The sequence below is a fragment of the Bubalus kerabau genome, chromosome 22, assembly GCF_029407905.1.
Source record: "Bubalus kerabau isolate K-KA32 ecotype Philippines breed swamp buffalo chromosome 22, PCC_UOA_SB_1v2, whole genome shotgun sequence".
Lineage (NCBI taxonomy): Eukaryota > Metazoa > Chordata > Mammalia > Artiodactyla > Bovidae > Bubalus > Bubalus kerabau.
In genome coordinates, this window is record NC_073645.1 from 8,268,651 (window position 1) to 8,284,448 (window position 15,798).

General features: G+C 33.8%; 1 protein-coding gene across 1 annotated transcript in view; it reads left to right on the forward strand.

Annotated features, from left to right (window-relative positions):
• PCDH15 (protocadherin related 15) overlaps positions 1-15,798 on the forward strand; it is a 1,792,715-nt gene that overhangs the window by 1,759,694 nt on the left and 17,223 nt on the right. The window contains exons 35-36 of the mRNA XM_055560763.1: positions 415-423; positions 2,344-2,496. Coding sequence (XP_055416738.1) covers positions 415-423; positions 2,344-2,496 — 162 coding nt within the window. The remainder of the gene's footprint in view (positions 1-414; positions 424-2,343; positions 2,497-15,798) is intronic.

Consider the following 15,798-nt stretch of genomic DNA (forward strand, 5'->3'; position numbering starts at 1 on the left):
CTGCCTGACTCCATTTCTTTAATAGTCTTCAAGCATAGTAAACCAAAATGCCAGTTATAAAGATCAGAGCATCTTTAATATTCCATTTCTCTATCAGAGGAAAAACTCACATATGCATGTTTTAATCCGGTATTTCCTATTCTAACTAGTTTCTTTGTTTTTCTGCAATAAATGTTTTAACAGCTTGTAGGACGGTGACAGTAATAATAAAGTGCTTACCATTTTCACTTTCTGAATTGAAAGACTTAATTATCCTACAATGTCATTAAGTCTGTGTTATTATGAGTTTAACCCATAAATTATTCATAATTTAGATTAATTCAGATGTTAAAATATTATGAATGCAGTATTTCTCATGTAGCTTTCTCTTTTTTTCTTATTCATCTTTTCCTATTCATTTGCTTTCCCAAACAGGTTTAAAGTGTAAGTATAATTACTAATATGTTGCATATGATTTCATGTGATATGAAAAGAAAAAAACAGATAATGCTAATAAAGTAGTCAGCCTGCCCAGAACCAGGTATTATTTCTCTACTTCATATTTGCATTTTATATTTGAACTAGTTTTTAGTTGCACGTCCTTTGGTTTGTGTGTGTGTGTGTGTGTGTGCTTAGTTGCTCAGTCGTGTCCGACTCTCTGTGACCCTATGGACTATAGCCTGCCAAGTTCCTCAGTCCATGGGGGTTCTCCAGGCAAGAATACTGGAGTTGGTTGCCATGCTGTCCTCCAGCAGATCTTCCCAACCCAGGGGTCGAACCCAGGTTCCCCACATTTAGGCAGATTCTTTACTGTCTAAGCCATCAGAGAAGCTCTTGCAGTTTGTGTATATAGAATTAAACTGGTATTAGACAAATGGATACAAGAGGAAGAAATGTGAAAAAGACAGTTTGCCCTGATATCCGCCACCCTTTGGGATTTCGGTTTTGAGGCAAGAATTAACATCAGTATCCAGGAAAGTAAAAAAGAGCAGCCTTGCTCCAATGCAAGAATCACAGGCATTCCTTGGAATCCAAAGAAAATAAAGGCTAACCAAATCTCTCCTAAACACGCACCTCTACACAGTGCCTGTAGTATCTAAGATGGGTTGAAAATCATTTTTAAACAAAATAACTTTTCTTTAAATAGATGGAAGACCAATAATAAAAGCCAATTGTGTATCTTCTATGGGCTCCCAAGTAGAGCTAGTGGTAAAGAACCCACCCGACAATGAAGGAGACATAAGAAACCTGGGTTCATTCCCTGGTCAGGAAAATCCCCTAGAGAAGAGCATGGCAACTCACTCCAGTATTCTTGCCTGGAGAATCCCGTGGACAGAGGAACCAGGCAGGCTACTGTCCATAGGGTCGCAAAGAGTTGGACACAATTGAAATAACTTGGCATGCATATGTATCTTTTACATGCCTTATTATGAAAGAGATCCATTAAACCACCACCAATTATAAATCACGTTATAAATATTTTTCCTTCTCCATTTAATATTACCATTTAACTTAATTTGCAAATTTTTCTACTGAATTTACCATTTTTCAAGGACTAAACATTTTAAAGAACTAAGGAGAAGGGGGTTTAAGTAAATGATCCTCTGTGGGAACGCTTTTGTAATTGTATTAGTTAGTAAGTTCAAATATTTGTGTAAAAAATTTTGAGTTCCTCTGATCAGATCAGATCAGATCAGTTGCTCAGTCCTGTCTGACTCTTTGCGACCCCATGAATCGCAGCACACCAGGCCTCCCTGTCCATCACCAACTCCCGGAGTTCACTGAGACTCCCGTCCATCAAGTCAGTGATGCCATCCAGCCATCTAATCCTCTGTCGTCCCCTTCTCCTCCTGCCCCCAATCCCTCCCAGCATCAGGGTCTTCTCCAATGAGTCAACTCTTCGCATGAGGTGGCCAAAGTACTGGAGTTTCAGCTTTAGCATCATTCCTTCCAAAGAAATCCCAGGGCTGATCTCCTTCAGAATGGACTGGTTGGATCTCCTTGCAGTCTCTGATAACTGGACTTTATTATTGAAAGGTAGCCCCCACTCCAGTACTCTTGCTTGGAAAATCCCATGGACAGAGGAGCCTGGTGGGCTGCAATCCATGGGGTCGCTAAGAGTCGGACACGACTGAGCGACTTCACTTTCACTTTTCACTTTCATGCATTGGAGAAGGAAATGGCAGCCCACTCCAGTGTTCTTGCCTGGAGAATCCCAGGGACGGGGGAGCCTGGTGGGCTGCCGTCTATGGGGTTGCACAGAGTCGGACATGACTGAAGTGACTTAGCATAACATAGCATAGCCTATTGATAAACATATGATTTCTAAAATGAGTTTTACAAAACCTCCTTACTTTACCAAAGACGCCAAGCTGAGTGCACCAAGACAGCTCGAATCCAGTCGGCCCTGCCTGCGGCTAAACCAGCAGCGCCAGCCCCGACACCAGTGGCCATGCCCCCGCCACCCCCGCCGCCTCCCGGTGCTCATCTCTATGAGGAACTCGGGGACAGCACGATGTAAGTAGACCTTTCAGGGACTTTTAGAAATAAATGGGTTTTGATGGATGCTGTGTGGTGAGTATTAAATTTCAACTTGATGTGGAAATACTGCTTACGGCCTATTTTGATTATTACATTTTTTAACATTAAACTGTTAAGATGAAGACCCAAGAAAGTTCAATTGGAGAGTAATAACCAAAAAACTAACAAAAGAACATTAATAATAATAATAATAAAAACTGAGTAACAGGAAAGAAGTTTTCAGTTTGCGGAGACATTTTGCAGATGAGTAGCTTGAGTATTGTATTTAATTTCTAAATCTTCAGAATCAAGGATTTTCCCCCAAATTAAAAATTATGAAAATATTTTTCTCATAAAAAATGAGGAAAATAAAGCACAGTCATAAAATAGTAATTCCTGGTTTGGTACCAGAAGCCAACTCCTGTTTGGTAATCAAAAGTCCACTCTATGGTCTAAAATAATAGACTTTTCTAAGATACTATTTTAAGATGTTATAAAATAGAATTAAATCTGAATGAAAATAAAGAACATCACATATATAATAACTTAGGAATATTCTTTTCATTATATTTCTCTCAAATGAGAATGCTGTTATAACAGTATTTCTCCTGGACTATTTGGAATTGCTAATCAATATTAAACCATCATTTTGAAAAATTATTCCTAATAATTTAAATTATTTAAATTATTCCTAAAAGATTTTATGGCTTTATAAGTGTCTTTAATGATGCTACCTCAAACGTGATTCCTTTTGAAGATATTTAACTTGTCCATATTGGGAGGAGGAAATGGCAACCTACTCCAATATTCTTGCCTGGAGAATCCTGTGGACATTGGAGCCTGCAGGGCTGCTGTCCATAGGGTCGCACAGAGTTGGATACGACTGAAGTGGCTTAGCAGCAGCAGCAGCAGCAACTTGTCCATATTAAAAAAAAAAAAAAATTCAAGATATATCAACATGAAATGCAAAACAACCAAGGATATTATAAAATTTTGAATATGACTAAATTAAATCCAGGAAAACTATTATTAACTGAAATTTGGTGGACTTGAGGGACTAAAACAAATTCTACTGTGTTAAATTTGTAGCATTTACTAGTAGGAATAAAGCAAGCCTCAAAAATTATGAAATTTATCTTTTAATGGGAAAATTGTATGAAAACCTATGTATCAATATTATTAACTATTATATAGGTTATATTGAAAATAGTTTTTAAAATACTAAAACTGAATGCTAAAGTTGAATTTAACAGAACTTAATGCCTCACATGCTACTTCTGGAGTAATAATATAGGATTAATGTTTTAAATATTTTTTTCCTTTTGTATAAGTTGGAATAATGGTTTCTTTTTCAATTATTGGTGAATTTTGGAATTGAGCCAATAAGATTTGATTCTAAACACGTTCAAAACTAAAAAAGATTTATGTGTAAAGTTGAATGTGCTTTATTTGAAATTAGCAAGGGTTGTATACTAATTTCTATTTAACAAAAGCAGGAATACTATAACATAACCGGGAATCAGTATAGTGAGATGGTGATAATTTTCAAATAGCAATGCTTAGGGACTATTTTTATTTGAAAAATTGTAATAGATAGTAGAGGATTTTGCAATTCCTATTTCTGTTTGTTGAAGTTTTTAAGTTTTACATGTTTAATGGTCTTTGACAAATGTTTAAATTATCTATTCAAAAACTTTTTGCAAAAATTCTAGTCATAAATTACTATAAAATAAGCTATCTTCAAATGAATTATAATCAACTATTTTTTAAAAAGACAAAGGGTACTTTGAAAAAAAAAGTTTCACAAATAATTAACAACTTAATGTAGACTCAATATTAACTCTGTAAAAGTCATATTCCTTCTAAACGAGACTTATGTCTTCTTTATAAATCAATGTGGACAAATTGTTCACTTTGGACATAGAAGGAATTCTTAGAATCTCATTTTTAAACTTCCGTTTTAGAATTGAAGTCACCCATGTTTAATAGAGTCACCCATGTTTAATATTGAAGAAGGAAATGGCAACTCACTCCAGTGTTCTTGCCTGGAGAATCCCGGGGACGGGGGAGCCTGGTGGGCTGCCGTCTATGGGGTCGCACAGAGTCGGACACGACTGAAGTGACTTAGCAGTAGCAGTAGCATGTTTAATAGAGGTGAATTTAACTATATATAGAAGATATTGGGTTGGGCAAAAAATCCATTTGGATTTTTCCATAGGATGTTATGGAAAAAACCAAATGAACTTTTCAACCAACCAAATAGATAGCTAGATGTAATTTTATGTCATAAGACAACCAAATAAATGTCATATGATTTTATCTAAAGCATTATTAAAATTAGTCATATTAATAAATAAAAATATGACACATACATCTTCTCTTTTGATATGAGTATTAAGTATTTAAAGCATATTCTTGTTAATATTTTTATAACCATCTCTATTTAACTATAGTTAAAACTTTTTTTTTCTATCACATGTTTTCTCTTTCTCACCTGTGGATACATAGGCATAAGTAAGTAAATAATATCATTCTAATACAAGGGCATTAGAAAAAATAAAGATGCAATAGAATAGACTAAGTGCTGTTTTGCTCTATATACAGTAATCTTCATCTTTTACTGTACATTTACTTTTAAAAAGAAAGTTATATATTCTATACTGCATTCCTTCTTTACATCTTGAAATTGCATGAGTTTAAATGTATTCCCAGTGATAGTATGTCTGCTTATGAAGAAAAGTTTAAAAATTCTCTTTGTTTTTGTTAAAAATATTTATGGATATCTTTCCATCAAAAATGAGGTGGTATCATTGAATAGATAGTTCTTTCCAAGAAAAATAAATCCAAGAATGTATTTACACAGAAACAACTGCTATATGTCAACCAGATTTTTAAAGACTACTTTTTGTGATTTTGAAAAGCAGTTGCTGCTTGTTTAATCCAAGTTGTCTCCACTTTCTGAATTATTCAGGAGATCCTGACCACCTGTGAGAATTCTCTCTTGTAGTTTGCATTTTTGCCAAATGACACAATAATTATATATCATTATATTGTCTCACCTTTCATCCTGATTTTTCAATGTAGCTTTTAAATTTTAATTAAAAATTCCTTTTATTTCATCTATACTATGTGCGTAAATATTAAATGATGATAAAAATGAATGTGTTAACTCTGAGCTTGAGAAGCAAAGTCGAATGAAAGACTATTTAAAACCCCAAGTCTTCCTGTCTTTCTAGGAGAAGGGTCCCAGTGCTCTCATTGGAGGCACTTATTTGTGCTCTTTGACTTTTTCCATTTTATTTATGACTCACCAGTCACTGTAATTCAGTGACCATGTCTGAGCAAGTCTTTCAGTGATATCAAAACTATCACTATAATAGTACATATTTTCATTAAAGTGTGGACTAAAATTTGATCTGTATCATGTTCAAAAGAAATCCAAAAGTCTCCCTTCTTATTTGTAATATTTATAGTGCTTTTTGAATCATTAAGCATAAAATTAAAATGGAAGAAAATAATCTCTGTCAAGATTCTTAAATACAATTTTTCAATTGTGATTTAGAACTCTATGAGAGAAACCATCCCATCTGTCCGGAGACTAATTCTCTTAATCTAGAGAGCAGAACATCTTTCTGTATTCTCTTGCAAGCTTTATCTCATATAGTAGAGTACTTTTAACTCCAGGACAGAATTACTAAGATAAGAGATAATGGGCAGGTACTGAATCAGATACAGCTAAAGTTCCATTCCTTAAAACAGTCAACTCTGATCATCCTTAACCAAGGCAAAGGATATAAAGCCACTGCCCAACATGTTGCTCTGTAACTTGGAAACTTGTGATTTATACTTGAGAGAACTGTTATGTGTGGTCTGGAAACTTCACTGTATCAAACTAACTAAAAAAAGAAAGAGAGAAAGAAAATCAGTGTGTGGATTGACACATTTTTTTTAAATGAAACTTTTTCATGCTACTCCCAGCTCTCTAGCTTTTCCTGGCCTGACTTTTTGAGAACAGAAACATCAAAGTAATGGCTTGCTTCAGTAGATTAGTGTTATTTGGCCTTTTATATTTTGAAGTAGTAATGAGAACCATAAAAACATCTTTCTCATGAAAGCTATTTCACAACCTGTTTCCTTACATTTCATTATCTTCTTTTCTTTCAAGTCTTTTCCTTCTCTACCATTTCCAACAAAGCAGGGAAAATAAATCAGTCTCAGAAGACAGGAAACATCAGCACTTTTCTGCCAACACTGTTGAGGCTCACAAGCAGACTCACGTAGATGGATCTCTTAAGAACAGCTGGCCCAGGTCTGCAAGAGATTTCACACTGATGTCTGGTGAGGATGCCTTAAATGCCCACAGTACCATTTACAAGGAATACACAGATCAAAGATCAACAAATTCAGACTTTTTACTAAGAACAGATTTTGTTAAGTCATTTTTACCCAAAACACAAGCCAAGAACGAGTTTCTGAGGGGCCCAAGAGAAAAGATTCAGAGGACGTGGAATCGCCCAACCTGCTTACCTAGGAGACCAATGTGGGAACTTCCTGATAGATCAGAAACCATAGCTCTAAAGCAGTGGCAAAGCAACAGGCAAAAAGCTGAAAATAAAAGCACTGGAACCAATCCAAACGAAAGAGGTAACACTAGTCCCTTGCTTACAGTCGAAGATGCAAATGTAACAGAAAAAGAGGAAACAGGGGCAAGTGAATCAATGACTATAAAAGGAACAGAGCAGTTGCAGTCTCTATCTTCAGACTCTTCGCTTTCCTCTCCTTGGTCTCACTGCTCTTTCTCCACTTTGCCAACTGTTTCAAGAACTGTGGAACTCAGATCAGAACCTAATGTTGTTGTTTCTCCTGCTGACTGTTCCTTGGAACTTTCTCCTTCAATGCCTTGCATTTTAAATTCTGAGTTCCTTAGCAGAGAGACACCTACTTGTTTGATGACTTTTGAAACCAAAAAGGACATTTTTGAAAATCTTCCCCGTCCACCAAAAACCTCTCCTCCCCCTCCTCCTCCTTGTCCTCCCCCTCTTCCTCCTCCTCTTCCTTCTCCTCCTCTTACTCCTCATATCCTTACTCCTTTGGCTGTGTCTAGTCTTCCTCCTTCTAATCCACCTCCTCTTCCTCCACATCTTCTACTTTCTGTTCCCTCTCCTCCTTCCTCTACTTCTCCTCCACCTTTTCTACCTTCACTTCCCCCTCTTCCTCCAGCATCTCCTCCTCTTCCTTCTTTACTGCCTCCTTCAATGTCAGTTCCATCCACCAAGTGTGCATTTACACCAGCTACTGGACATACTGTCAGTGTGACACCAGCCAAGGAAGTGAAATCCGCTATGATACAGTTGTCAACATCAACAGCACTGTGTAATGCAAATCCTCAAAGGGAACCAAAAGGCATTCTCAAGCATATCAAAAACTTAGCAGAACTGGAAAAGTCAGTGGCTAACATGTACAGCCAAATAGAAAAAAATAATCCACCAGCACAACTCTCAAAACTTCAAATGAGTTGTCCTTCAGAGACAACAAATACAGAAATGACATCTGAACAAAACCAGGAGAATTTGCACAATATTGTTGAAGGAATTGAAAAACAGTCTCACAGTCATTCTACTTCACTGTAATGTTTCTTTTTCAGTTTTAAATGGACAACTCTTTTCTTGACCATAACCTTCTAGTGGAGGCAAATTTGGACATTAAAGAAGATACTATTCTTTTACCCTAAATTCAATGCAATGCTGGTTTTTCCTCATTTTTAATTTAAAAGATTATTAATCTCATCATTACTAACTCATATTATAGAGTTCCCTTAACTTTCTTAACTACGAAGTAGCATTATTTGTCTACATTTATTTAAAAAGTAAGTAATTTCAATCTATTTTTCAGTTGGTATATATGGGCATGAAAGTTAGATATCCAATTTAAACCAATGGCTTGTTTATCATGTTAAGTTTTACATTTACTTTTGATCATAGTTTATATGAGTGTTCCAGGAAGACAGCAGACTGTTACAAATAAGCTAAAAAATGATATCATATGTTCTGCTATTTCCTTGAAGCCTATGTATTTGGTAAGAAGAAATACTACCAAAGTAAAATGTTATGTATCTAAAAATGTAGGAGATGACAGACATTATGGTATTCCAAAATAAATCTCAGGTGCTATAGATGTAGACATCTGTTTTCTTATAAGAACATCCTTTACTCTGGCTTGCTTTTATCTTACTAGTATGCTTATACATTTGATAAATCTTTTACTTTTTTCAATTGCTGTGTTATTCTATTTATTTCTCATTGTGTTTTCTCTTCCTTTCTTTATAATGGAAATAAATCTTGAATTGTTGACTTTTGTAACATATTTCATTGTTCCCACAAATGTTTATAAATTGCTCTTTAGCTTTGCTTGTTCACATTATTATATCATTCCTTAATTATAATTTTATCATGAGTCTCCTTCAAAAATAATCTTTATCTCCAGTTTAATAAATTCTAATCAGTTTCATCAAAAGAAAGTTAGGTAAATACCTACAGAGTTTATCTAGTATGAATTTAGTTACTATTTCATCATTAAAAATTATATTTTTCATTGTCTATCAATAATATAAAACATGATTGTCTACTAAAATTTTTTAAAGTGCATAATTGGTTTTATTCCTAGGTACTTTTTTTAAATTAGTTTTTATTAGGGTATAGTTGTTTTAGTGTTGTGTTAGTTTCTGCTGTACAACAGTGTGAATCAGCTATAGATATACATATATTCCCCTCCTAGTTACTTTTAATTGCTATGGATGAATCATCCAAATTTAGCCTGTAAACATGAATGAAATATAAAAAATTTAAATAGAAATCAAGAAGAAATATATCTGGTGAACTGTCACCAGTTTTATATATGTCTTTCCTCTTTATTTTAGGCAAAGAAAATAATTTATACTCTAAAAAATTTCAATAGTTGTTCTTATATCTTAGAGCTCAACTTGTTAAATTCTTAAAGGCATCAACTAAGCTAAGTACCATCTTTCTATCCTAATGAAAGCTATCTTCAACCATCAAGTAATTACTTTGTTTTTTCCATCCCACACACGGAATAAATTTTACTTACTGGAAATCCTCACTTTGAATACAAGCGTAATTGTTTATTATATGCTCCAGTTTTAATATTTTAGGAGATATGTCTGCACAGAGAAAACACAACTCCAAAATATAGGCAAAGTCCTCTTGATAATTGCCATTTTAAGTATATTGATTTAGATCTAGAGCCCTACAATGAATGCATCATTTCATAGGTTTTGTTTAACTCATATCATGTGAAATTTCTTCAAGAATTTGATCTAGCACCCCAGTTAACGATATCAAATAAAAGACTATAAAGTTATCTATTTTCATTAGATCCTCTGCTTCAGATTCTTTTCATCCAAATCAACAGCAATTTTTTTCCCGGGGTTCTTGAACATGATTTTTTTCTCTCTTTCACTGAAAAACTTCAGTTGGAGTTTTTGTTGGCAGCTGGTCATATGCATGAGAACTTGTGCTATTTGGCGGACTCTGACAAGGTATTATTCACAATTGCATAAACCCTTAATGTGAGTGTGTGTGTCTTCATGCTATTTTGTATCAGCCATTGGAAATGTAAAAGAAATTTCTTGATAATTCCTTAGAATTATTTGATAATTAAACCTCCAAATAATTACCAAAGAATATTCGAAGTCCAAATAACAATTTTATGTAGGTATATAGCCTTATTAAATTGTTACTTTGTCCTTTTTCATAACTTTTTTATAATTTTAAATTGTTATTACTATTTCATACTTTGCAAATGAAACATCCATTCCCATGTTTTATATTTAATCTAGTCTTTCATTGACACATTATATGTAGAAGTTTCCTTCATCATAAAGTCAATTAAAGCATCTTCTACTTGAAATCTAAAAATATTCTGGTATACACTCAAAATATTATTTCTCACCACAACCCCTAAGCTCATGCAACCTGACAGCAAACCTCCAAAAAAGAGTATCGTTTTTTCTTCTGCATTTATTATGATTCAGTTAGTGCAGAAGAAATTATTAGGTACCTTATTAAAAGTTATAACTTGTTAACATACACTTTCCTTACTGTTAAAAATAAACAATAATACATACAAAGAGTATAAAATGAAAAATTAATACATATTAGATATAAACTACATAAAAAGATGCACGAGTGTCATATGAATGGTTTTATAAGGATTAATAGGAAGTCATGTTAATTGAAAACACCAGATAACTATACATATTGATTCTGTTGTTTACTTTTTCTGAGTTATGTTTTGCCTTTGAGATAAGACAAAACAATACAAATAACCAAATAAAAGGCAACAGAAAGGTTAATGGAAATAGTATAGTTCATCTCTTGGTATTTTATTTCCTACATTTATGGAATGTAATGCCAATGAAAAGAGACAATTTAAATATCCTAGAAAATGAAATATAGGTTTTATTGGATACCACTCAAGAGTCATTATTAAAACCTAAGTATGAGCTCTCAACTTTATATATCTCTAAAACATACAAATTGAGTAAAAGTTGAAAATGTCTCAACTTTTAAATGCTTTAAGGTTATCATCCTCCTATTTAACCATACAACATAAGCATCCTGCAAGACCCCTAATGGATGCCTGAAATCTCAAATACTGGACTAAGAGACCACTCATGTTCTGGGAGGGATACAGAAGAATGGAGTGAGACTTCATAATGCTACTCAGAATGCAGTCTAAAACATACCAAATTTTTTTTCTAGAATTTTCCATTTAATGTTTTTGGACCATGGTTGACCACGGGTAACTGAAACCACAGATACGACAGAACTATTGCAATAAATTGCTGACAGCAATATATGTGTATAAGCATTAGATTACCATTATTACCAACCAGATAACCATTATTCAATCAACAATGCCTTATAATCACTTAAGATGCATTCAAATAAGCAGATTTATCTGTACAGTCCTTGGAATATTTTAAATAAATTTTCTACAGATTCTTTTGCTGGATTTAGAGAGTGTTCATAGTAAATTTTCATTGCATTTGTTTACTAATTTCATATAGCATGGTCAACAGCATTAGTGTACTACTTTAGGCCAATTGTTTAATGAATAATAAAAAATCTTCATAATTAATGACATTGAAAACATTCCATACTTTTTTCCCCTCTCAAGTACAGTCAAATGTTTCAACAACTTATAGTCCATTTAACTATATAAATCTCTATGTAATATTGAATGCTTGGCTATTCTATTTCTAAAAACTTTTTCATGTCATGTCTAGTAACATAATTGACATTTAAAGACTAGTCATTATTTTGCATTTATTATTTTTAGAATAATTTGACAAATCAAAAAACCTTACAAACATTTGGAAGAATATGTTCTAGTCATGGAGGTAATATTTTTTGTCCTGTACCAATATGTTTTTCATGTATCAAGCATATCTTTTCCCCAAATGAGTATCACACATATCAAGACTTGTCTAGGACAGACATGATGTAGAATATTTTTAATCTAACTGATCATAACAGAGTCAATGTCTGTTATTATACACCATTGAGATAAAACAGATTGTGTATTGTTTAGTTTTCAGATGGCATGAGGGTCTGGAGTGATAATTGTTTTTAATAATGTAGGCATAAAATCTTGATCTTCCTGTTTTGATACTGCCATAAAATATATTTCACCTGAGACAATTTTTTAGAAAAAATCACCTTCTCAATTTTTCTATGATTTTCTTAAATTACCTTCATCTATAATTATATTTTATCTGTAAATCCAGGGTGTTTAATACTGATTTCTTCATTTCTGCCTTGCAGGAGAGGTTATACATCAGAGGTAAGGGTTTTATGGTGCTATGTTACATCAAGGTTACTGGAAAAATATTTATGTTACAGGCAGGACTGATTTACACTCTTTCAAGACTAGGGTATTTCTGTTTATTAAAAAAAAAAAACTTATAAGTATGTTTTGCTATTTATTTTCTTGTATGTTTGTTGCTTCTTTGTTCTACATTTTAAGTCAATAAGTGAACACAGATAAACTGTTTACCTTTTCAAAGATAAATTTCTATTTTCTAGAATTATTATCACTCCATATTGTGACATCCCCCCAAATTCCTTTTTCTAAGGCTATAAATCTAAGCTAGAACACTGTTTCTAATTTAGAAACTTTTTAAAAAATCAGTCCAATATTCACTTTTACAACTTTTGAGCTTTTAGAGTTAAAAACAAGTCAGACTATTGTATGGCTTTTTGTGTTAATTTGACTCTTGGTCTGCAGAGAAGATACTGGATATTCTGACCAATAGTATTTGGTGAACTACACTGTAAGTGGTACTATCCATGAGTTACTGAAAATTTAGTATGAGTTAGCATATAGCTCTTCAGTAAAGAGAACGAAATAAGCATATGCCCTGATTGGCTAATGGTTTAGAATGCATAAGTCCTAGATTATTTAGAAATCAAAATGAATGCATTTAACAAAAAAATGATTTTCAGGGATAATTATAACAGCTTACAGATTGAATCAGAAAGTCTCTAACTTCAACCTCCTACCCCTGTAAGTGAATACCTTAACTGTACTGTCGCACTAACATCTGTACCGTGGAATATCTATGGCTTCTGTCAAACGGTTGTTCTATTGGCCATTTAAGCAGTTGGCTCACTGGTAGGGTTATTTCCTAGAACCTCTCTTCCTACATTCCCAATGCTTACTTTAGGACTTATGTTGTATAACCATTCCCTTCAAGAGTTGAGAAGCCAAAATTTGAATCTGTGTATGTTTTCATCTAGTTATAGTACAGATTATTATGAAACAGATCAGTAGAAAGTGTATTTAAAAAAATACGAGTAAAATGAGGAGGCAGTGAGAAGTGGTCTCCAAAAACTAAGGAAGAACAATTTCCTTAATCACAGAAGAATTTCTGAAAGCATGTTTAAATCTTGACTTCAAACAATCCACGTTTTGTAAAAATGAAAAATGAGAGCATGTCTTGAATATAATGATAAATTCATTAGAACCATATCATTTTTTTGTGTACCCTACCCTTCTTCCTAATGAACCTGATAATATATAAATGTGACTGGGGAGAAAAAGAGGGACAATTTAAAACAAGGTTAAATTTGTTAAAATGAATTGTGTAATACTTAAAGTTCTTCAGAACCATAAATCACTCTTTTGCTATATACCTTAAACCAAAAAAATATTTATAGATTTTTATTTATTAATATTAAGTTTGATGTTAATTGAAACAATGATGAAATTAAAGCACATTAATTATGTTCCAACATAAATAGTCAAAATATCACTTAATGCTGTTAATAGCTATCACATGACTAATAAATTGTATCCCAAGGTAACCAGTTTTAAGCTGTGACCTTTTTTTCTCTCTTTTCAATCATAATCTACTTTTTCCACCTGAATTATTTCCTAAACCTTTTTCTATTCTAATTTCCTTTGGCAGCAACAACAACTGCTGAGGCCTTCTCTTCTTAAACCAGAGGTATCAATTTTCTTTTTCTTTTCTAACCTCACTGAGTCTTCACAATACTTAATGTGACTTTGAGGCCTATTACACATGTGGGCAAGAGTGTGTGGCTACAAGCATGACATAATTTTACAAGGCAGAGAAAAGGTGGTTTTAAATTAGATCAAATAAGCAAATAAGCAAGCAACTCACCTCCCTTCTGCTTTCTGGTGACTGAAGTTCCAAATTTTTAACTTCACTCTCTGGAAATCAGGTAAATAAGACCTTTGTTTATATTAAAAGCAAACAAGCATTAAATGAGACAAGTCATGGACCTGATCTGTTGCTTGTCTTAGTGAATCTAGATTCATCAGAACTGTTCTGGAGATCAGATTTAGGTCAGGGAAAATCTGAAGAAATAATGGTGACATCCATGCTGAAATAACAAAGGTAGAAACTTGGTTGTGATAAACAGACTTTAGTCATTGAAATGTGATTCAGAATACTGTCTTTGGGCAGTCTATTTTAAAATACCTTATGACATTTTCTCCTGCAATGAGAAAATATATTTGGAGTTATATAATAAATGCATGTCATTTTTATTTATTTACTACTTTATATACTTCCTAAATTGAAAGAAATAAAGTAATGCAAATTTTAAATACCTTCTTCCTTTGGAAAATGTAAAATTTTATATTCTCCACTTTAAAAAAGTACTCTGTTTATTGCTACTTCTCAACAACAGAATCTTAACTTTGCTAAAGACAGGCATTTTGTGGTTAGAATTCACTCCCCAGATTGAGAGATCGGTGGCAGAAATATTCAAATGTTATGAATTTTATAAAAAATTTCCATAGAAAGACTTCTCTGTTAATCCAGTGGTTAAGAATCTACCTTCCAATGCAGGGGACTTGGGTTAAATCACTGGTCAAGGAACTAAAATCCCACATACCATAAAATTAAAAAAGTAATAAATTAAATTTATGTGAATACGTCTCCATAGAATGTTGAATGAGATACCTCAGAGTTGAAATCCAAATGCCAGTTACTGTGTATAAAGCCTTAGTCAAACTACACATCCTCCTTATGCTCATTGATTTCATCTTTTATGGGATGTTGACAGTAATATAAATTATATAAACCTCTAACTCAACTGGGGCATAGTGGGAAGAAATTCAGTAATGGTAGTTATTTTTTTCTTTTTTTTTGCATCACTACAGTTCAGTCGCTCAGTCGTGTCCGACTCTTTGCGACCCCATGAATCACAGCACGCCAGGCCTCCCTGTCCATCACTGACTCTCAGAGTTCACTCAGACTCATGTCCATTGAGTCGGTGATGCCATCCAGCCATCTCATCCTCTGTCGTCCCCTTCTCCTCCTGTCCCCAATCCCTCCCAGCATCAGGGTATTTTCTAATGAGTCAACCTTCGCATGAAGTGGCCAAAGTACTGGAGTTTCAGCTTTGGCTTCAGTCCTTCCAGTGAACATCCAGGACTGATCTCCTTTAGGATGTACTGGTTGGAACTCCTTGCAGTCCAAGGGGCCCTCAAGAGTCTTCTCCAACACCACAGTTCAAAAGCATCAGTTCTTCGGCAGTCAGCTTTCTTCACAGTCCAACTCTCACATCCATACATGACCACAGGAAAAACCATAGCCTTGACTAGATGGACCTTTGTTGGCAAAGTGGTTTCTGCTTTTGAATATGCTGTCTAGGTGGGTCATAACTTTCCTTCCAAGGAGTAAGCGTCTTTTAATTTCATTGCCGTAATCACCATCTGCAGTGATTTTGGAGACCAAAAAAATAA